General features: G+C 33.7%; 1 protein-coding gene across 1 annotated transcript in view; it reads right to left on the bottom strand.

Moving 5' to 3' along the window:
* The window catches only part of LOC143410625 (collagen alpha-1(XI) chain-like), a 41,895-nt gene that overhangs the window by 18,077 nt on the left and 744 nt on the right, over window positions 1-23,074 (bottom strand). The window contains exon 2 of the mRNA XM_076871446.1: window positions 19,669-19,831. Within this exon, the coding sequence (XP_076727561.1) occupies window positions 19,669-19,788 (120 nt within the window). The 5' untranslated portion in view covers window positions 19,789-19,831. The remainder of the gene's footprint in view (window positions 1-19,668; window positions 19,832-23,074) is intronic.

Below are 23,074 nucleotides of genomic sequence, written 5' to 3'. Positions count from 1 at the left end.
CTGTTTGGGGCTTGCAATACTCACAGTAAATTTATCTAAAAGTGCCAGCAATGTCCATGCCACTGCCTGAATTCTTTGCTGCACTGAAATTTCCTCTACCAGATTAATTTATCTGTCACCTTTAAACTTAGTCTCCTACAATGTCTCAGGGCATGGATAAAATGTAAAATTTTTTCCAGTAATGAGCATGGCCTGTAAGCCAACCCCCATACAAGTTCTCACTTTCATGAAAATTTCCATGAGCACAGCCTTTACTATCTTTATACCTATGAGAATTCTGATTGTCTGAGCTCCTACCAGAATCACCCCTTAAGTTATGCTTACAGTATTATAGGTTTTCTCTACCCTTTGCTCCAAATTTTCCCAACTGTCTCCTGAAAGGCAATACCACAGGTTTCTGAACTACATGATCAGGTAGTGTCACAATAACGGCCCTACTTCCTGATACCAATTTTTTATTAGTTGGTCAGCTTTCCTTTGCTGTGACAAAATAATCAAGAAATCAACTTATATGGAGGAAAGATTTACTTTATAATTTTAGATGTTCGAATCCAAGATAACTTGGTCTCCTCACTTTGGGCCTATGGAGAAACAGTATATCATGGTGGAAGCACATGGCAGAGTGGGCTGCTTATCTCATGATGGCCTGGAAGCAAAGAGAGAGTATCCTATTTTTCTATTTTTTTCCCCAGTGCTGCTGATTCAACTTAAGAGCCTTGGGCTTACTAGGCAAATGCTCTGTTACTGAGCCAGAACTCCAGCCTTGAGTTTTCCTTTTATATTCAGTCTCTTTTCTCTTTGATTTTCAATTTTGGAAGATTCTATTCTCAGATGCTTAAACTCTGAAATTTCTTCTATGCTTTGTTCAGTCCTTTAAGGTATCCATCAAAAACCCTTCATTTCTGCCACACTATTTTTACCTATAATTCTTACATTTGATTCTTATAATTATTGTCTCTCTGCTACATTTTTTTCTTCCGTGTTATCCACGTTTTCCATTAAAGCTTTCAGCACAGTTTTTAAAAAATTCTTGGTATGTAAATTCCAACCTTCCAACCATATTCTACACTGGTTTTCTTGCTAATTGGATACCTTTAAACTGTATGTTTTGCCTTTTAGTATGCCTCATAATTTTCTGTTGAAGGATAGACACGATTTACTGGGTAAAAGGGGGCATTGTAAGTAAGCCTTTAGTTATGTAACAATAAAGTATTGGGGAGGGGAGCAATCTTTAATGCTAGGATTCACTCTTTCTCTTCTGGTTAACCTGAGCTCATGGAAAGATAAAATGATCTTTTGATCAATGTTTCTCAATCCCACTCTTACCTCTTTATGGTTGGAGGGGGCTTGGTTTATGTATTTCCCTTTTCATGTGGAATGCTAGTGAGAACTTTGGTTGGGTATTTCCTTTCTTCACCAAAGATTAATACTCACTGGTGTGGGTATTTCCCTTTTTTCAGTTAGCTTAAGCTCTGATGAAGCCTTAGGAGGTTATGTACTCATTAAACGGCTTCTAATGATGATGCATTCTGTGGCACACACCTGTAATTCCAAGGACTCAGAAGACTGAGGCAGTAAGGCCATAGGTTCGAGGCCAGTCTAGGCAACTTAGTGAGGCCTGGTCTCAAAATAAAAATAAAAAGTTCTGGGAATGTAGCTCAGTGGTAGAGCACCACTGGGTTCAATTCCCAATATTGGGGGAATAAAAGTTTCTCCTATGGACATGTTTTATTAAAAAGAACAGGACATTTTTGTGTTTCAAAATGTTTCCATCCCCCTTCCAGAAGCCTGGGAGGATTTTTCTCTGATACTCAGTATGACAACCTGATAAAGCCCCTCTAAGTAAAACTCTCAAAAGCATTTCCACCCCTACCTCACACGATTGGGCTGCTTTGGAGTTTTTAACTCAGACTTTTGGTTTTGTCTGCCCCACATGTTTTTGCATGTTAAGAAGTTTTACAATATTGGAGAAGCATGAAGATGGCAAAATAGAAGGGTCACTTCCTTGGGGGCTCCATGGTATAAACCAAGAAAAGCAGACAGGCAGCTTTACAACAAAGTGGGTGAATGATCAAGAATTAGGGGGGACATACTGAAATCTAATAGTGGACACTCAAACCAGATCAGGGACTCAGGAGATCTTGTATGATAAAATAAGGGAAGAAGATTCCCAGCTCCACAGCTGCGAGAGCAGCTGGAGGTGCAAGCCAGATTAGTCCCTACATGAATGGCGTAAAGCAAAAAAGAAATTAAAAGGACCACCATTCTCGGGAAGACTGAGGCATGTCAAGGTACAGAGATCTTAGAGATCAGAGACACTACTTGAAAAAACAGTAAGCTATGCTACTGTATCTACTGTATCTATGTATAGGAAGGAAGCCACCATCTCTCTAGGTGGCATGCACAGAGGACAGTGAAAGGAACAATTTTGCAGTCATAGTGCAGGTGCTGACATCTAAGGAAGCTAATTATTGACAGACCAGAGTCTGGCCTGAAAAATGAGCTGGGCAAACCCACACTGCATGACAGAGAATGTACCTAAATGACCAAGAGAAAATCAAGTGTGAAGAGATGTATACACAAGGGGATACTGGTCACAGAAACCTACCTTCTTTTCCCCTTTCTTTCCAATCTGGCTGCTTGCAGGACCAGCTGGGAGAGAAGTGCCATTCAAATGGGCAGAGGATAGAGACATTGAGTCAGAGACTGAATCAGAGACAAGGAATTGTGGGGTCCACAGGCAAAGCAGTGGACAAAGAAAAGCCTCCTATACACAGGAGTGGAACCCAAAAAAGATTCCTGGGGTGCAGTAACAGAGAGTGGAACCCAAAGGAGATTCCTGGGGTACAGTTTTCCAATATGGACCCACAATTGCTGGGCCTTTGATGAGCACTGACTTGAAATCTCTAGACCAATTGGCACCCAGCAAAGAAACTAGAGCATTCCTAAGCCTAAATCTCCCATCCAGGAGTTCTGCCTCCAGGATTAACCCTCTCACCATAGCAACCTCTCCCATCCAGAAGGTACAACTAGCATCATACTCCAAACAACCACACTTAACTTCTGAAAAGGGAAGCTAAGAAACTTTTGAACTTCAACAGAAACAATATTTTCATCAATATCCCTTTTTTTTCCTCTCATATTTCTACCATTTTTGACATCAAGTATTTTTCATGCATCAGGTTACTGAGGACTGGGATATCTGAAGAGTATATTACAAATTTGTTGTGTATTCTTTCACTTTTATTTTTTTCTTTTTCTTTTAAAATTTCCATTTTTTAAAATTTGTACATTATATATATATATATATATATATATATATATATATATATATATATATATATTCCCCTAACTTATCTGTTTTCCTGGATTTTCTTTTTCTGTTTCTTCTTGCTGACAGCCAATCTCTATTAATTCCTCTTTTACTCTTTGTATAATTTTCTACTTTTCTCTCTTCTTTCCTCATAAATATCACATCATCCTACACCACATCTATTCTCTCTTTGTTCACCATTTGAATTTGCAAACCCTTCTGAAAACTTACTGTTAATAATGTAGACATGAATATAACATTTGTTTATTGCAACAAAACTGTAGATGATTTAATAGGATCTTTTTTATTTAAGCTGTTGTTATTATTTGTCTCCCCTTAGAACTGGAACTTCAGACACAATGTAAGTCTATAAGGTAGAATCTGTACTGCCTCAGATCCACAGTACTAGATGGGCAGACACACACAACATGAAAAAAAAAAAGAAAAAACCACCCCAAACAAACCAAGATGCTCAAATAATAGAATCCATTGACAACACAGTAGATTAACTATCAGAGAAAGAGGTTAAAATGTATATAGTTAAAATCATCTGCGACGTAAAGGACGATGTAAGGAGTGAAATCAGAGATAAATTTTAGGAGGTGAGAAATCACTTCAATAAAGAAACAGAGGTTCTGAAAATAAATTAAAGCAGAAATCAAAATTAAGAAATCAGTAAACCAAATTAAAAATTCAATGCAAATCACCACCAACTGACTAGATCACTTGGAAGAGAGACCCTCAGACAATGAACACAAAATATATAATTTTGAAAATAAAGATGACCCCAGAGAGAAGATGGTAAGAAACCATGTAGAAAAATTCCAAGAATTATGGGATAATATGGAAAGGTCAAATTTAAGATTTATCAGGATAGATGAAGGTGAGAAGATACAAACCAAAGGAATGTATAATCTTTTCAATGAAATCATACCAGAAAACTTTCCAAGCCTAGCGAATAAAATGGAAAATCAAATGCAAGAGGCTTACAGAACCACAAATGTACAAAAATGCAACAGACCCACTCCAAGACACATCATAACAAAAATGCCTAACATACAGAATAAGGATAGAATCTCAAAGGCTGAGAAAAAAAATATCAGATTATGTGTAGGGGAAAACCAATTCAGATAACAGCCTATTTCTCAACCCAGACCCAGATAGCTAGGAGGTCCTCAAATAACATATACTAAGCTCTGAAAGAAAATGGATGCCAACCAAGAAATCTGTATTTAGCAAAATTAAGCTTCAGATCTGAAGATGAAGTAAAAACCTTCCAAGATAAGCAGAAGTTAAAAGAATTCACAACTAGAAAGCCTGCACTACAGAATATTCTCAATAAAAGATTCCATGAAGATGAAATGAAAGACAACTGAAAACCAAAAAAAGGAAAAAACTACACTAAAGGAATAATCAATCAAAAGAGAACTCAGTCAAATTAAAAACAGAAATCAACCAAAATGACTGTGAATACAAAACATCTCAATAAAAACCTTGAACATTAATGGTCTAAACTCATCAATCAAAACACATAGACTGCAAATTGGATTAAAAAACAAGACCCAAAATATGCTATCTCCAAGAGACTCACTTCATAGGCAAAGACATCCACAGACTAAAGGTGAAAGGTTGGGAAAAAACTTATCACTCACATGGATTGTGTAAACAATCTGGTTTATCTATCCTCACATAAGATACAGTGTACTTCAAGCCAAAGTTAATCAGAAGGGACAAAAAAAGGACATTCATACTGTTTAAAGGAATTATACATCAACAAGATATAAAAATCATAAATATTTATGCCCCAAACAATGCAGCATCTACATACATACATTCTCCACTTCAAGAATCAAACAGACCACAACACAATAATACATGGTGATTTTAACACAGCTCTCTCACTACTGGATAGACCCTGCAGAAAAAATATTGAACCAAGGAACAATATAATACAATTAATTATTTAGACCTAATGGAAATATTTAGAGTATTTCTTCCATCAAGGAGTGAATATACTTTCTTCTCAGCAGGACATGGATCATTCTATAAAAAAGACCAGATCTTAATGCCATAAAGCAACTCTTAGTAAATGCAAAACAATAGCAATAATACCCTGCATTCTATCAGATGATAATGGAATAAAATTAGAAATCAACAATAAAATTAAAAATAGAAGCTACATAAACAACTAAATAATATGCTACTAAATGAAAAATGTAAATCAGAAGAAACCAAAGATGAAATTTTAAACAATACTTAGAGGTAAATGAGAATAGTAATACAATATATCGAAATCTCTGGGACACTGTCAAGGCAGGGCTAAGAGAAAAGTAATTGCATTGAGCTCATTCATTAAAAAATAGAAAGTCTACAAATAAGTGAATTAACATTATACCTCAAAGCCCTAGAAAAAGAAGAACAACTCAAAACCAAAAGCAGTAGAAGATAATAAATAATTAAAATAAGAGCTGAAATCAATGAAATTGACACAAAAGATACAATTCAAAAAATGGACACAATAATAATTGGTTCTGTGAAAAAATAAATTGATAAACTCTTAACCATACTAGTGAAGAGAAAGAGAGAAAACTGAAATTACTAATATTCGTGATGAAAAAGGAAATATGTTAATGGACACTACTGAAATACAGAAGATAATCAGAAACCATTGTGAAAATGTATACTTCAATAAAATAGAAAATCTTGAAGACACTGACAAGTTTCTAGAGACATTTGAGTAACCCAAACAAAGTTAAGAGGACATACACAATTTAAACAGATCAATCTCAAGCAATGAAATAGAAAACAACAAAAGTCTACAAAATAAGAAAGACCCAGGACCAGAAGAATTATCAGCCAAGTTCTTCAAAACCTTCAAAGATAAATTTACACCAATTCTCCTCAATTATTCCATAAAATAGGAAGGGACCCTTCTAAACTCATTCTGAGACTAGTATCACCCTAATACCAAAACCAGACAAAGACACATTAAGGAAAGAAAACTTCAGAACAATATGCCTGATAAACATACAAGTAAAAATTCTTAATAAAATTCTAGAAAATCACATATAAAAACATATTCAAAGATAATGCACCACTATCTTTGGAGTTCATCCCAGGGATCCAAGGTTGGTTCAACATATGGATATACATAAATGTAATTCATCACATCAATAGACAAGAATCAATGATCATCTAAATAGATGCAGGAAAAGCATTTGACAGAAATAAGTACCCCTTCATGTTCAAAACACTAGAAAAACTAGGGATAGTTAGAACATACCTCAACATTGTAAAAGGTATATATACTAAACCCAAGGCATCATTCTAAATGGAGAAAAATTGAAAGCATCCCCTCTAAGAACAGGAAAAAAACAAGGATGCCTCTTTTCATTACTTTTATTCAACATCATCTTTAAAACTCTAGCCAGAGCAATTAGAGAGAAGAAAGAAACTAAAGGGATACAAATAAGAAAAGAAGAATTTAAACTGTCACTATTTGGTAATGACATGATTCTATATTTAGAAGATTAAAAAAAAAACTCCACCATAAAACATCTAGAACTAATAAATGAATTCAGCAGAGTAGCAGGGATATAAAATTAACACACATAAATCAAGTGTGTTCCTATACATTAGTGATGAATGTACTCAAAAAGAAATTAGAAAAACTACCTCTGTCAAAATAGCATCAAAAAATAATAAAATATTTAGGAATCAATCTAACCAAAGACATGAAGGACCTCTACAATGAAAATTACATAACACTAAAGAAAGAAACTAAAGAATCTTAGTATAAGGAAAGATCTCCCATGCTCTTAGCTAGGCAGAATTAACGGTGTCAAAATAGCCATACTACCAAAAGCATTATACACATTTACTGCAATTTCTATTTAAATATCAATGACATACTTAAAAGAAATAGAAAAAGCAATCATTAAACCCATTTGTAAAAATAAAAGACTCAAAATAAACAAAACAATCCTTAGCAAGAAAAGTAAAGCAGGAAGCATCACAATATAAGATATTAAATTATACTTCTGAGCTACAGTAAGAAAAACAGCATGGTATTGGCACTAAAATAGACACATAGACAAATAGTAGAGAATGGAAGACAGAGACAAACCCACATAAATACAATTATCTCACCATAGACAAAGGCACCACAAACATATAGCAAAATAGTCTCCTCATCAAATGGTGCTGGGAAAATTGGAAATCCATATGTAGCAAAAGGAAATTAAACCCTTATCTCTCACCCTGCACAAAACTCAAAGTAGATCAAGAACTTAGGCACTAGAACAGAGACCCTGCACCTAATAGAAGAAAAATTAGGCCCAAACATCTACCATATTCGCTTAGCAATTGACTTCCTTAACAAGACTCCTAAAGTGCAAGAAGTAAAATCAAGAATCAATAAATAGGATGGATTCAACCCAAAAGCTTCTTCACAGCAAAAGCCAACAATCAATAGCATGAAGAAAGAGACTACAGAATGGGAGAAAATATTTGCTAACTGCAACACAAATAGAACGTTAATTTTCAGGATATATAAACAACTCAAAAAACTGAACACCAAAAACAAATAAATCAATAAATGGGCTAAGGAACTGAACAGACACTTCACAGAAAAAAAATACAATACAACAAATATATGAAAAGTGTTCAACATCTACAGCAATTAGCAAAATGCAAATCAAAACTACTTTAAGATTTCAAATCACTCCTGTCAGAATAGCAATCATTAAGAACAGATGCAACAATAAACGTTGGTGAGGATGTAAGGGAAAAGGTACACTCTACATTGCTTATGCGACTGGAATTTGGTGCAACCACTACTGAAAGCAGTATGAAGATTCCTCATAAAATCTGGAATGAAACCATCATTTGACCCAGTTACCCAACTCCTTGGCATATACCCAAAAAATTTAAAATGAACATACTACAGCGATGCAGCCGCGTCAATGTTTATAGCAGCTCAATTCACAATAGCTAAACTATGGTACCACCCTAGGTGCCCATCAACAGATGAATGGATAAAGGAAATGTAGTATATATACACAATGGAATATTACTGAGACATAAAGAAGAATAAAATTATGGCATTTGCCAGTAAATGGATGGAGCTGGAGAATATCATGCTAAGCAAAGTTAAGCCAATCCCAAAGAACCAAAAGGCCAAATGTTTTCTCTGATATGCAGATGCTAATTCACAATAAATGGGGCTGGGGTTAGGGAAGAATAGAGATACTTTGGATTATACAGAGAGGAGTAAAGGGAGGGGAGGGGGTTTGGGGGAAAGAAGGATGTTAGAATGAATCAGACATTATTACTCTATGTTTGTAGATGATTACACAAGTGGTGTAAGTCTACATCATGTACTACCAGAAGAATGAGAAGTTATATTCCATTTATTTATAATGTGTCAAAATGAATAACTGTCATGAATAACTAAATAGGACAAATTTTTTAAAAATAAAGAAGTCTTATATTAACTTGGTTAGAGATGCCAGGAACATGAAATGACTGCTGAGGGAAGCTGCAGGCAATGAGCATAACCAGGCTCAGAAAGCGGCCATGTGAGCTTTATCCAACAAGACCACTGGGCTGCACCTGCATGGACTATGGAGGTCATACACCCCACCACCATGTGCCCTGGATACTGGACATGGAGCCATATGATTTCATATTTGTTCAACTAAGTTTCAGTCTTGCTTTAGTACAATTTTTAATTGTTTCCCTCTTCTTCCCTTTTGGATTGGACTATTTAATTTGTGCCATCCTATCTGGGACATATTAAATTTGCTCTTTTGATTTTTATAGACATTGACAGCTAGGAATTTGTCTTGAGACCCAGACATGACTTTGAATTTGGATTTGTTTAGCAATCCTGGAACTGTTAAGACTTTGGTGACTCTTAAGAGATGAACTGAATGTCCTGTGCATTTTGAGGTGCACATGAGCCTTTGGAAGCCGAGGACAAAAATATTACGGTTTGTATCATAAATAACCTTCAAAGGCCAGGTACAAAAGTTCTGATCATCACCTTAAGAGGTGTAGCTTAGTGGAGGGACATGAAGAAAATATTAAGACCCTGGCTCCTTTTACTCTCTACTTTTGCTTCCCAACCATGATGCAGTAAGCAGATTTCTCTACCACTTGCTTCCAGCTCCATGATATATTACCCTGTCACAGGCCCAAAGCAATGGGGCCAAGAAACCATGGACTTCAATATCTAAAACCATGAGCCAAAATAAACATTTATCCTCATAAGTTAATTACCTCAGATATTTGTCACAGCAATATTTGCTGAGTAATCAATAATATAAATCACTCAATATCTACCAGAAAACAAAGGAATTAAACAAGAAAATAGTAACTGAAAGATAGCTGTAAATTCCTCAAAGATTTGGATGTTAAAAATCACATTTCTAAACACAGGTCAAGCAAGAAATCTTCTGAGAAATTTTAAAATAAGACAAAATGGAAAAGACAATGAAATTTACTTTAAAAGGAAATTTATAACATTGAATGTACACATTAGAAAATAGAAATAATATAAAAATCAGTCATCTAAACTTACACCTTAACAAACTGAAAAAAAAGAAGAGCAGAGAAAGTTAAATCTTGGGTTTGTGGCTCAGCGGTAGAGCGCTCAACTAGCACATTCAAGAATCTTGGTACAATCCTCAGCACCACATAAAAATAAAGGTATTGTGTCCAACTAAAAAATAAATATTTAATAAAACTAAGTAAGCAGAATAAAAGAAATAATTAAACTTGAGTAGAAGTAATTAAATAGAAAACAGAACATTCAATATAGAATGTCATTAAAAACAACAGTTTGTTCTTTGAAAATATCAATAAATTGACAAGACCTGAGTCAGAATATCTAAGAAAAAAGAAAGAGAATACAAATTACTATTATCTGAAATGGAAGATGGAAACTTACTGTAGGTTGATTGGACATTAAATGAATAATAAAGAAATATTATAGAACTCTATGCCCCAAATTTGACATGCTAGATGAAATGGACTAGTTCCTTGAAAGGCACAATATGCAAAAACTCCCACAGGAAGAAATAGAAGATATGAATAGACCTACATACAATGAAGAAATTGAATTAAAAAAATAGCAATTTTCCAAAAGAGCAAGTACAATAACAGGACAAGTTCACTAGTGAATTATACATACATTTTGAGAATAAAGTAAGCTATTTCTCTGTAATTTCTTTCAGAATAAAGAGATAAAAGAAATATATTTTTTTAAGTTAAGGCTTTATAGTCATAAAAGTAATATTTCTTAACTCATTCTGTGAAATTGCATTACTTCAATATTAAAACCAGATAAAGACATTAAAATAAAACCAGATGCCAGGTCTTGTGGCACACTCCTGTAATGCCATCGCTTTGGAAGGCTGAGGCAGGATGATCACGAGTTCAAAATCAGGCTCAGCAAAAAGCAAGGTGCTAAGCAACTCAGGGAGACCCTGTCCCTAAAAACATACAAAATAGGGCTGGTGATGTGGCTCAGTGGTCAAGTACCCCTAAGTTCAATCCAAGATAACCCTCAAAAGAAAAGAAAAAAGAAAACCAGAGACCAATATCTCTCCTAAAAATAAATGCAAAATCCGTAACAGAATATTACAATCAAAAAATAATGTATGGAAATAATTATGTATCATGACCAAGAGGGATTTACACCAAGTATAAAAGGCTGATTTAACAACTGCACATCAATTAACATAATAATATCAAAGAGCTAAAGAAGAAAACCCAAATAATCTTATCAATACATTGAAGAAACCGTTTAGCAAAATCCAATAGGCATTCACCATAAAATTCTTCAGGAAAACAGAAACAGGGTAACTTCCTCAACTTCAAAAAGAACATCAATCAAAAATACTATTGTTAACATCATATTTAATAATGAGAGACTCAAAACTTTCCCACTAAGATCAGAAACAAGACAAGCATTTCCTCTCAATTTCCAAAATCATGCTGGAAATCCTAGCTAATGCAGTAAGTAAAGAACATGAAATAAAATATATGTAAATTGGGAAAGAACTTAACTATTTGTAGATGACATAATCATCCATGTAGAAAACACAAAAGGATTTAAAAAACAAAAACAAATTGCTAAGAAGAGATTACTGTATGGTTGAAGTAATATACAAATTTTATATACAAAAGCCAATCACTTTCCTAAAAACAATGAAAAATTGGCAACTGAAATTTTAAACTCAATATCTCCCTTGTTAGCACTGAAATAATTGAACTATGCATGTTTGACTTCAACAAAAAAATATGATTTATATGACGAAAACTATAAAATTGATAAGATATGAAAGAAAATATCTGAAGAAGTATTCCAAGTTCATTAATAGGAAACTGAATCAATATTCAATATGTCCGTTATCCCCAATTCAATCTAAATATTCAACACAATCCTAATTAATCTACCGAAATATTATTTTGTAGATCTTGACAAACTGATTCTAAATTTTTAGAGGAAAAAGATCTAGAATAGTCAAATAAGTCACAATATTGAATGAAGAGAGCTACCTGACTTCAATATTTACTATAATGTTACATTCATAGCTACAGTATGGTATTGGTAAGAGAACCATGCCTTTATTAGTAAGAGAACCATAAAGGCATCAATGGAGACCAGAAAGTCCAGGAAAAGAGCCACAATGAATACAATGGATTTATCATTGAGAAGGGTACAAAGATAATACCATGCAGCAAAGACAATACAGATGCCAACTCCAAGATGAACTAGAAACTAGATGAAATTCTCAAAAATTTTTAAATAGCTGGTAATTCTTCTCCAAGGGGTGAAGAGATACAATGCTGAAAAGATAGGAATACTTCACAGTAAAGTAGAAACACTTTAAAAATTGGCCAAAAATTTCCTAAATTTGTTGAAAATCATTAATTTATATATTTAAGATATTCTTTATACGCCCCCCACAATAATAAATTCAAACAAACTCATTCCCAGTTAATTTATATCCAAACTGCTAAAACGCAAATATAAAGAAAAATCTTGATAACAGCTAAAAAATGGTATATGAGAACAATGAATTGAATGTGGATTTAGTGTTCAAAAGCATAGAGGTCAGAAGCATGTGAAACTTTTTTACAATATTAAAATAATAGACGCTCCATGCAGAATTCTATTGCCAGTGAAAACATCCTTCTGTAATGAATGGAGAGAACAACATCTCATACCCAGGAAAACTAAGAGAATAAATTTGGACCTTAAAAAATAAAAGATTGGGGCTGGGGATGTGGCTCAAGCTGTAGCGCGCTGGCCTGGCATGCGTGAGGCCCGGGTTCGAACCTCAGCACCACATACAAACAAAGATGTTGTGTCTGCCGATAACTGAAGAATAAATATTTAAAAAGTTATCTTGGGCTGGGGCTGTGGCTCAAGCGGTAGCGTGCTCGCCTGGCATGCGTGCGGCCCGGGTTCGATCCTCAACACCACATACAAACAAAGATGTTGTGTCTGCTGAAAACTGAAAAATAAATATTAAAAATTCTCTCTCTCTCTCCCTCTCTCACTCTCTCTTTAAAAAAAAAGTTATCTCTCTCTCCCCCTCTCTCACTCTCTCTTTAAAAAAATAAAAATAAAAAAAATAAAAATAAAAGATTAAGCCAGGCATTGTAGCGCATGCCTGTAATCCCAGCAGCTCCAGAGGCCAAGAAAAGAGGATCACAAGTTCAAAACCAGCCTCAGCAATGGTGAGGCATTAAGAACTCAGTAAGACACTGTCTCTAAATAAAACACAAAATAGGTCTGGGGATGTAGCTCAGTGTTGACAGCCCCTGAGTTTAATTCCTGGTTCCAAAAAATAAAAATAAAGAAAGATTAACATAAATGATAAATATGAAATTTTTCACTTAAAACCTTAAAATATTTATGACTATTTAAAGTAAGAATTATAACATCTAGGGACTGGGGATGTGGCTCAAGTGGTAACGCGCTCGCCTGGCATGCGCCGGGCGCTGGGTTCAATCCTCAGCACCACATAAAAATAAAAAAATAAAGATGTTGTGACCACTGAAAACTAAAAGGTAAATATTAAAAAAATTCTCTCTCTCTCTCTCTAAAAAAAAAATTATAACATCTAGTGATATTTTCAATGTATGTAGATCTAATACATATAACAAACTACTATAAAGATCAGTGTAGAAGAAGACTGGAAGGAAGGTTTTCTCATTATATATATATCATGGCATAAAATAAGAAATAGATCATAAAATGCAGTATATATTTTGGAATTCTTAAACTCACCACAAATTAAAAATTAGCAAAGTAATCCAACAGATAAAATACTATACAACATTAAAATGTATTCAAACAATCTCCCCATCACCAAAAACAAACAAAAAAGCTGGAGGAAGTGGGTGATGTACAAAGGATCAGAAAGCAAAGAGAATACAAAAATTGTAGACCTATATCAAGCCATAGCAATAAGAAATCAACATTTAATGCAATTCTTAATGTATTTTAAGTATTAGTCTCTTCACATCAATCAAAAGGAAGAAACAAAGGGGCTCAAAAACAAGAATATCCAACAGGCTAATTCCAATAGGTCACTTAAAAAAATAATGTACAATTTAAAATTCATGTAGTGGGAAGAAATAAATCTTAAAATATTGACCTTCTACTTTGAGAATCTAGAAATTTTCTGTTTCCAAATTTTATGTAAAAATAAAGTTAAATATAATAAATAGTCAAGAATCAAGTAAGCCTAAAATTGATCTGTTAAATATATCAACAAAATATATTCACTAAGGAAATTGAGTATGTTAAAACACCTTTTTAGGCAAATTTTTATTGTTATTTTATTTTTTTAATGTTTCTACTTTGGGTACTGGCCATTCAACCCATGGCCACTTTACCACTGAGCAACATTGGCCATCCTTTTTATTTTTTGAGACAGGGTCTCATTAAATTGCTCATATTGACCTAGAACTTTTGATCTTCCTGCAACAGCCTCCAGAGTCACTGGAATTACAGGTATGTGCCACCATGGCGAGCAATTAAAAAAAAAAAAAAAAAACTTTGAAAAGAAACCTCAGGCTGATATTTTTCACTGGTGCTTTTTGTTTGTTTATTTTTTATTCATTTTATTTGTTTCTTGATACCAGGGGTTAAACCCAGGGTTGCTTAACTACTGAGTCACTATTTTTTATTTTGACTAAGGGTCTCAATAAATTGGTTAAGGCCTTATTAATTAGCTGAAGCTGGCTTTGAACTTAGAATCCTCCTGCCTCAACCCACCTTGAGCTGCTAGGATTAAAGGTGTGCATCACCATGCCCAGCTTCACTAGGGCCTTTTATACAACATTGAAGAAAGAAATAATATCAATTATACATAGAAGTTTTCATAAAATAGATATGGAAAGATTACTGTCCAGCTCAGTGCATGAGGACAGCATAATTGTAATATCAAATTCTGATAGATATTAAAAATGCAAAGAATCATTGACCCATATCTCTCATTAATAGAGACTCAAAATTTTAAAGTTTTTTTTTTTCACTTAAAACCTTAAAATACTTATGACTATTTAAAACACTATGTAAATAGGAAAATACACAAAATTCTCAAGGTCCATGAATATAAATACATTCAAACTGGCAAACGTGAATACTGGAAAATTCCCTCTATCCTACCACATAGTTCCATCCATATCTACTGTCTTACAATGTTTAAAACGTACCACTGGAAAATCTACACAGTAGAAAGAGAAAAGGACATCACAAGTCAATAATAAAACTCTTAATTTTATTTATTTTTTTATAAGACTTTTTTTTTTTTTTTGTACCAGCGATTGAACCCAGGGACACTTAACCATTAAGCAACATCCTCAGCCCTTTTTTACATTTTATTTAGAGACAGAGTCTCACTGAGTTTCTTAGGGACTCACTAAGTTGCTGAGGCTGGCTTTGACCTTGTGATCCTTCTGCCTTAGCCTCTGGAGCCACTGGGATTACAGGTTGGGTTACTGAGGCCCAGCTTAATCTGATAAGAATTTAATGGATTATTTGGAATGGCTACTAGTATATAAGGTAGGATTTACCAATTCATTATCATTATTTATTTTTCAGGTCTTGCAGAACTACCAAAATAGTACAGTTTTGCAGGGCCAGGTGATACAAGCCTATGAATCCAGCTACTCAGGAGGCTAAGGAAAAGGCATTGCAATTTCAAAGCCAACCTGAGCAATTTAGCAAGCCCTTGTCTTGAAATAAAAGTAAAATTGGCTGAGGGCTGAGTGTAAAGCTCAGTGGCATAGCACTTGCCTACCATGGGAGAAGCCCTGGATTCAATCCCAGGAATTTAAATAGAAACAAAAGAAAAAAAAAGAAAGCATAGCTTGTATATATTGTTACTTCTCTGCATGGATTTCTACACACTGTACACACACACACAAAAAAAAAAAAAAAAACACTGAATTTAAAAATATTTTCTGAGTAAGGAAAAACGCAAAATTTTCATCAAGAAGCTTTTCCCATCTAATTGCCATCATATTTCACTAATTGTTTCAATGAATGAATCTCCCCAAGGCATAAATGTTAGTTAAAAATATAAAAGACTTGTAATAATCTGCTATGATTCTCTATACTTGTAAAAAATTAAAGACTAAAATTAATGATGCTGTTTTAGTCAGCTTTTCTCTGCTGTGATTAGAAGACCCAACCAGAGCAATTTTAAGGGAAGGAGAGTTTATTTGAGGTCTTACAGTGTTAGAGATCTTAGTCCACAAGAGGCTGGCTCCATTCCTCAGGACTCAAGATGAGGCAGGACATTATGGCGTAAGAGTGTGGAAGAGGGAAGAAGTCGTATGTTGGTTGATCAGAAAGCAAAAATAGGGAGTCTCCACTCTCAAAGCCACGCACCCAAGGAACCAGTTCCTCCAGCAAGCACACACACCCGACCTGCCTCTTCACTGCTGGGTTAATCCCATCAGGGATCAATTAACCGATTAGGTCAGGTTGATAATCCAATCATTTCTTCTCTGAACCTTGCATTGTCTCACACATGAGCTTTCTGGGGACACCTCACATCCAAACCATAACAGATGCTATGAAAACTTGAGTTCTAATGGCTATATCTTGTTATTTGGCAATTTTCCTGTTTAAAAGTCTTCAGAATGATTTTATTGGTAATAAACACAAGCAATGTGGTTCTTCTTTTTTATTTTTCCTTACATCTTTGCAGCATATTGTCAAATGGAAAAACCAAGAGTTCTTATCAGTGTTGGTTGGACACATTGTGCTTACATAAAAGTGTGCACCCACTCAGACCATCTTCCACTTATAAAGGCCTGTACTCAGCTATGTCTGTTTAGGGGACAGATTTATCCAATCTTTACAATGTACTTTGTAAACTAGCAATAACCCAGGAAAGGGTACACTAAGAGTTTTGACTTAAACATGGGTCACTGTTGGTTACCAATATAAAATGCATACAAATATATTTGAAACACCATAGCTAGAAATTAATTTAAAAAGTAATAATAATAAAGAAAACTATGCCTTAATACATAATTAATACATGTAACTGCTTATGTGTTACCTATGAATGTAGGTACATAGATTCATACTAATATCTTAAGCACTTTACATGATCCTAATAAAGGAGATTCTATTATATTTCTCATGTAAAGAATGAGAGATTGAAACATATATAAATTAATTACAGAGAGAAAAGTGAAAATTAAGCTTGATGATGGCATTCAAAATCAGATCTTTCTCATTCCAGAATCAAAGCATATATACTCACTCTGATATGCTAAAATTATATAATATGCCTTATGGGTCTATATTGTCATCTTGGCATTTTCATGTAAATTGTTCTTGTCAAAATTAAAATTTTCAATTCTGCTTCTATCTGTTTACTGATGAATTTTTACATTATCAGACTGCAATTTAAATATAGCCATGTTTAATATTTTGGGGGATGAAAGTTCCATTCCAGAAGTGTAGTGTGGCATATATGTGAAATTAAATGCATTAAACAAATCTTTATCTAAATACAAATTACTGTATTATTGAAAAAGTGACATTTCTAGTTTTCAGGCTAATGAAACATTGATGTTATCAGAACATCTTCATCATCACAACTGTTATCAAAAACTAAAATGATATGTATATGTTGTCATTCTGTCTGTTTTCATTTTTAGTTTACTTCTACATATTCACTTACAGAGATCTAAAAGTTGATATGTGTATGACAACATAAACCAAAATGACAGTAAAATTTTTTGAGAAAATTTTTAGACCAGGATATATTAACATTATATTCTGATAGGATGAGCTAATTTCACAAAAGCTGTGAGAATTTAATTCAAATTTAAAAGTCTGTGTGTTTGAATCATTTTTTCTCTTCATGCTCTATTTTTAAATGGAAAGAGACTATATTAGTTTAGAAATTTTATATAGCCATACAGTAACACAATTTAGTAAATAAAACCTTAATTTAACATATGATGACTGGATATGTGAATTAGACAAATACAAAATTTCAGCCAATTAAAAGAATTTTGTTCTAAAGCATTTCAAACAGTTTATTAAGTAAAAATAAAGTTTCCCTATTTATCTGGTCAAAGATGGTAGAGGATAATCTGATAGTGAAAGGTGCTGTCTTCATTTACATTTTAAAAAACTGACTCATGCTTCCTAGCAAATAAATGTTCTATTTAAAGCTTCATGAGAGTTTCATAAAACTCCAAAATGTGAAGCAGTTTAATAAATGTACTTTTCACCACACATTGTCAATTCACTAGAAGTGCCATTAAACAATTTCTTCAGAATTATTTTTTCTTAATGTTTTAATAGCTCCTCCAGATAAATGATTGGAGTTATTCTAGGATGTAAAATATGGTATATGGTATTATAAATTTAAATGAGGAAGAGACAGAGAGAGAAAGAGGAATAAAGGGCAGGGGCCAGGGAATGAAATCCTATATTATTCATTTATGATCCTGGAAAATAAGGTTCTTGGGGTTAAAAATATGCATTATGCCTGTGAAACAAATGTTTATGGATAGTCTAATTCTAAAATAAGATTCTAAAAGACTGGAAATTATACTAATTGTTTATAATATTCATTTGTTAATAAATAGTTATTTATCATAGTGTGTGCAATCAATGAATTACATTGAATGACCTGGGTCTACATTACCAATATATATTACCAGAATCAGTTTATCATTTAATCCAGACATATCACAAATTAAAATATCTTATGTAGAGTCAAAGACTTAAATACACACAAGTGAAAAACATCAGAAAAAAATATATTCTAAATAAATAATTTGAAAATGTCATGAGTGTTATTTATGTTTACCCTCAGTTATGCATATAATTACAAGAATATGATAGCCTAGCTAATACTCTAATTTACACTGTATTTTCAATGCAAATATACACTGTATGTATAGATGTGTGTGTACACATATGTATGTGCATATATATGTGTATGTATATATATATATATATATATATATAATATATATATATATATATATATATATATATTGTTTTTTTGACACATCAACAGAATACAGCAAATCTCCCATAGGAAACATGTCTCAATCTATATTATACTGCACAGTTTTACTCTGTTTCACTCTGAAAATTAAATGACTCAGAAATTATGTTAAAACAATCATGAAAGTAATGAATAATGTGTCAGGAGTGCATACTTCTCTTTATGAGGTCAGAAGACTGAGATCTGTTTGTTCTGTTAAAAAATGACTAAAAACAAAAGCACAAATTACCAGGTCCATTGATTAAAGAATTAAAGAAAAGAATGTGATTATCATAATTAGTGAAATAAAATTGAAAGAGACTGCTTCCCATGACCTTCATATTATTTTTAAAATTATGATTTAAAAGCTTAAAAGTTCATCTTTTTGCAATATGATCTTTACTTTACCTTGGAAATACTCACAAAGAACAAAGGAAGTCAGAATAAAGACTTGTACATTTCTCAAAATTAATCTTCCAGAGAAGGAAGAGAAGAAAATGTTCTTTTCTCCAAAGAAAATAATACAAAGTACTAAGAGAAGAGCCATTTGTCCCTCCCAGGGAATAGTGTGCCTGTGTTCAAATCAACCAATCTCTGTAAAGGTTCCCCAGCCACTTCAGTCACCATTGTCTGGTCATTCTCTTAATATACAATACAAAACATCACTGCTACACCCACAGGATTAGAAAGTGGGTCACTCTTTACAGTTTTCATCTTTGCTTCATAACAGATATTGATTGTTACTGTTATTAACCTAGTTCATCTGCTTTAATAATATTCAGCTTAAAAGTTTATTTTTACCTCAAAAACTTCTTCATCCAAAATCCTTGTTCCAAAAACCGTGATTCCATTGGTATCAACAATTGATCTCTCACTTCTATCAAGTGGTTTTGTGGTTTTCTTCTTACAGTCAACAATCATTGTCACAGTTTTCTTTTCCACACTGATTGCTACCCGATGCCACCTGAAAAAAAAAAAATCCAGGTAATTCTTTTGTAAGCTTCAATAACATTGGCTGCCAAAGCATTATTCACATACAGTATATTTTAAATTACAAAAGTGAGCTGAAATGGCTTAAAATGTAAGCTTAGGGATCAATTGTTTCACTGGTAACAACTTACTGCTTACCCAGCATAGTGCTAGGTACTCAAAAAAAAAAAAAAAAAAAAAAAACACTAGCAGCCTAAGATGCACAGCAGGATGATCTGTCCATGCTGATAAGGACATGCCCATTCTCTGCTTCACTTTATGTCGAAGCAACAAAAGCATAATCTCACTGCATCCTGATGAAGGTATTTGATTGAGATTAGAAAGGGACAGGGTATAAGCAGTAGTTTCTATGTACACAAATGCTTTCTTCCAAAGAAAATGCTTTCCACCTACAAAAAAAAAATCAAACCAACCAACAAACAAAAAAGGACCTTCTAACTGAATGACTGCTCCATCTGGAGCAACTCAACGTTCGAACTGTAAAACACAATGCACTGCACTGTCTTTATTCCCATTTATTTTAAGTGCTTTCAATTTCTTTTCCCACTTTAATTTCAAGACAGTTATAGATCACTACTGTGGGTAGGATCCAAGCCTGAGACACAGTATCTCTCCTTCTTCCCACTCTTGGCAGGAAGTGGGAGCACTAAAAGAAAGCAGTCAGTGCATGCCTGCAGGGAGAGTCTCAATTCATTCTGCAGCTACTGTTCGAGCTAATGCAGGATGGTGATGACAGGCTTAGAGGGGGAGACATGACCTGCCCTTTGGAAACATAGGTATCTTAGCAATATTGTGAAAAGAAGAGTTTATTAACAATATCTGGTGCTAACATAAACCACTAAGTGAAGCTCACTTGGATTCTGCAAGCCACTCTGGTTTATATGTTATTTTTTTTTCTCAAATAAAAAGGGGCTAGATTAATATTCCAGAAGTGTCTAGGACTAGATCCATAAAATAAAGTACCCAAAAAGTTGCAGGAGCCTTCCTAAGATGTCTGTTTCATGATACTTGGCATGGCTACTGATGAGGACCAAGTATATTTCCATATACACTTAATCTTTGGTCTTTCCACAAGTACATTCAACTATCATAGGCATCTGCTTGGTTTGAATTGAGCAGATTTATATAAGGAGCCACTTAATACAGTGAGAGTAAAATTTACACATACTTCATGCCAAGCTGCCTGTGTCTTAACTTAAACCATTCCTACTGTCATAGGTATGTGCTTTTCATTAGCAGAAAACAAAAAAAGACTTCAACTGTGAAAAGCTGATTGGAACTCTAAATGGCATTTTTGTTGAATTAATTTAAGCTGTGATAATAATGAGACATCAAAATCACAGTATCACGTAATATTCAAAATACTGTTAGAAAGAAAATAAATTAACACTTCATTTTGAAGTCCTTCTCCATTATTTCCTTTCTCTCATACATTTTTATCGTCAGAAAACTCTCCTCGGTTCTTATATTCGAAGTATAAACAAAATCCAGTGTCTCTCAACTTAGTCCAAGCTGTCACCTCTTTCACATAGCCTCCCAACTGGTTGCTGTTTCCACTCTTTAGAAACACAGCGATCTTTTAGTATATGAGACAGATCAAGTCTCCATCTTACTAAAAGCTATCAAGTACTCCTATAACAGGGTGCCCAGGCCCTCTCTGATCTCATGTCTGACTTTTCACACTCTGACTCCCTGGGTCCCAACCACACACTGCCTTCCTGCCTCCTTCCAGCTGCTGCTCCCCAGTGTTCTTCACTTTGCAAGAACCTCTTTCTCCACATCCCCTCAGGGCAATTTCTGCTCCCTGAACTTTGCTCAATACAACATCATCAAAAAGACTGCCCAGTCTAAAATAGTACACTGAATACATCTATTTCTTGGATTTATTTTCATTCAGAGAACTATCAGCACTGCGTGTATTTTTGCCTCTTCTGTTGTTGATCTTTTCTATCAGAATTTAAGCTCCAGGTGTGGAGAGACTTCACATGGGCTATTCATGGCCTCACCCGTGCCCTGTAGATGTCTAGTCAAGTAGTGGATAAATACTTACAGATTGAATAGCCTGTCATGAGAAATGTAGTTTAACAAATCGAAGTGTGCTTAAATACCATTAATGTTTGCATTGAAATTGTAATGCTAGTTGGGTTCAACAAATATGTCACATTTTAACAGTATCAAATGAATAATACAGTGCCAGAACGTGGTAAGCACTTAATAAATTGTGATTGAATGAATATATGAATGAAAGGTGTTTATTTAATCCAATATACTGTCAGTAATAGTTTACCACTGTGATACATGTAAATATAACTATTGTTCTGTTTGATAATCAATAAAAATGTTTTTTGAGCGTTTCCCACGTTTTATTTTAATAACTTATTCAAATTAAGCACTGCCTATTGTTTTCAAATAGAATGCTGGCCATGATAAATTAATTTTTTCAATTAAGAAGGCATCCTAATAAGGATAAATAAGACAAAGTAAAACAATGTTTGAATAATAAGATGAATTAAAAATGTCTTAAACAAATACTAAATATGAATTAAATTTTACCTTGGTGTTGGCTAATGGTCAAAAATAGAAACATAATGTGATAATATTTTACTTTTCTATAGGATAATAATTTAAATTACTTGTGAAAGTCTATTTTTTTCTGGCACTGAGAGTTGCAGGTTTCTATCGAGTCCTGACAAAGACACAATGTATATGAATTATTTTTTCCACCTGCACTTCTCTTTCCTTCTGTCTATAGCCAAATGTTCTACATCTGATAAAGCTATTTTAGGGGTCTAAATACAGCAATTAAAAGTGTAGTAAAATTTAATGCACATTTGTTTGTGTTTAATGGCTCCCTAAGCAAAAGGCAATCATTACAACACAGAATTCAGCAGAGTTTCAGAAGACTGTAGTTTGAGCCTAACTACCTAAATCCCAAAGCTACCTCTGCCACTTTCTAACTTTATGAATTTAGACAAATCAAATAAACTTTCTGTGACTTGTCCCCTTATCGGTAATATTTATTAACATTATCTTCTTAAAGTGATTGTGAATAATTAAATAATTTAGCTACGTGTTAAGTGCTTAGAACAGTATGGACATATATCAATTATTAAATAAGGCTTCTATGATCACATATTACTATTACTGGTAAAAAATAATAATAATAAGTCAAATTAGATCATTTCCTACTTAATATGCTCCACTGACTTCCTATTTC

The sequence above is a fragment of the Callospermophilus lateralis genome, chromosome 11 (assembly GCF_048772815.1).
Source record: "Callospermophilus lateralis isolate mCalLat2 chromosome 11, mCalLat2.hap1, whole genome shotgun sequence".
Taxonomy (NCBI): domain Eukaryota; kingdom Metazoa; phylum Chordata; class Mammalia; order Rodentia; family Sciuridae; genus Callospermophilus; species Callospermophilus lateralis.
Note: the sequence above shows the minus strand (reverse complement) of the source record. Positions and strands in the feature narration are given on the sequence as shown.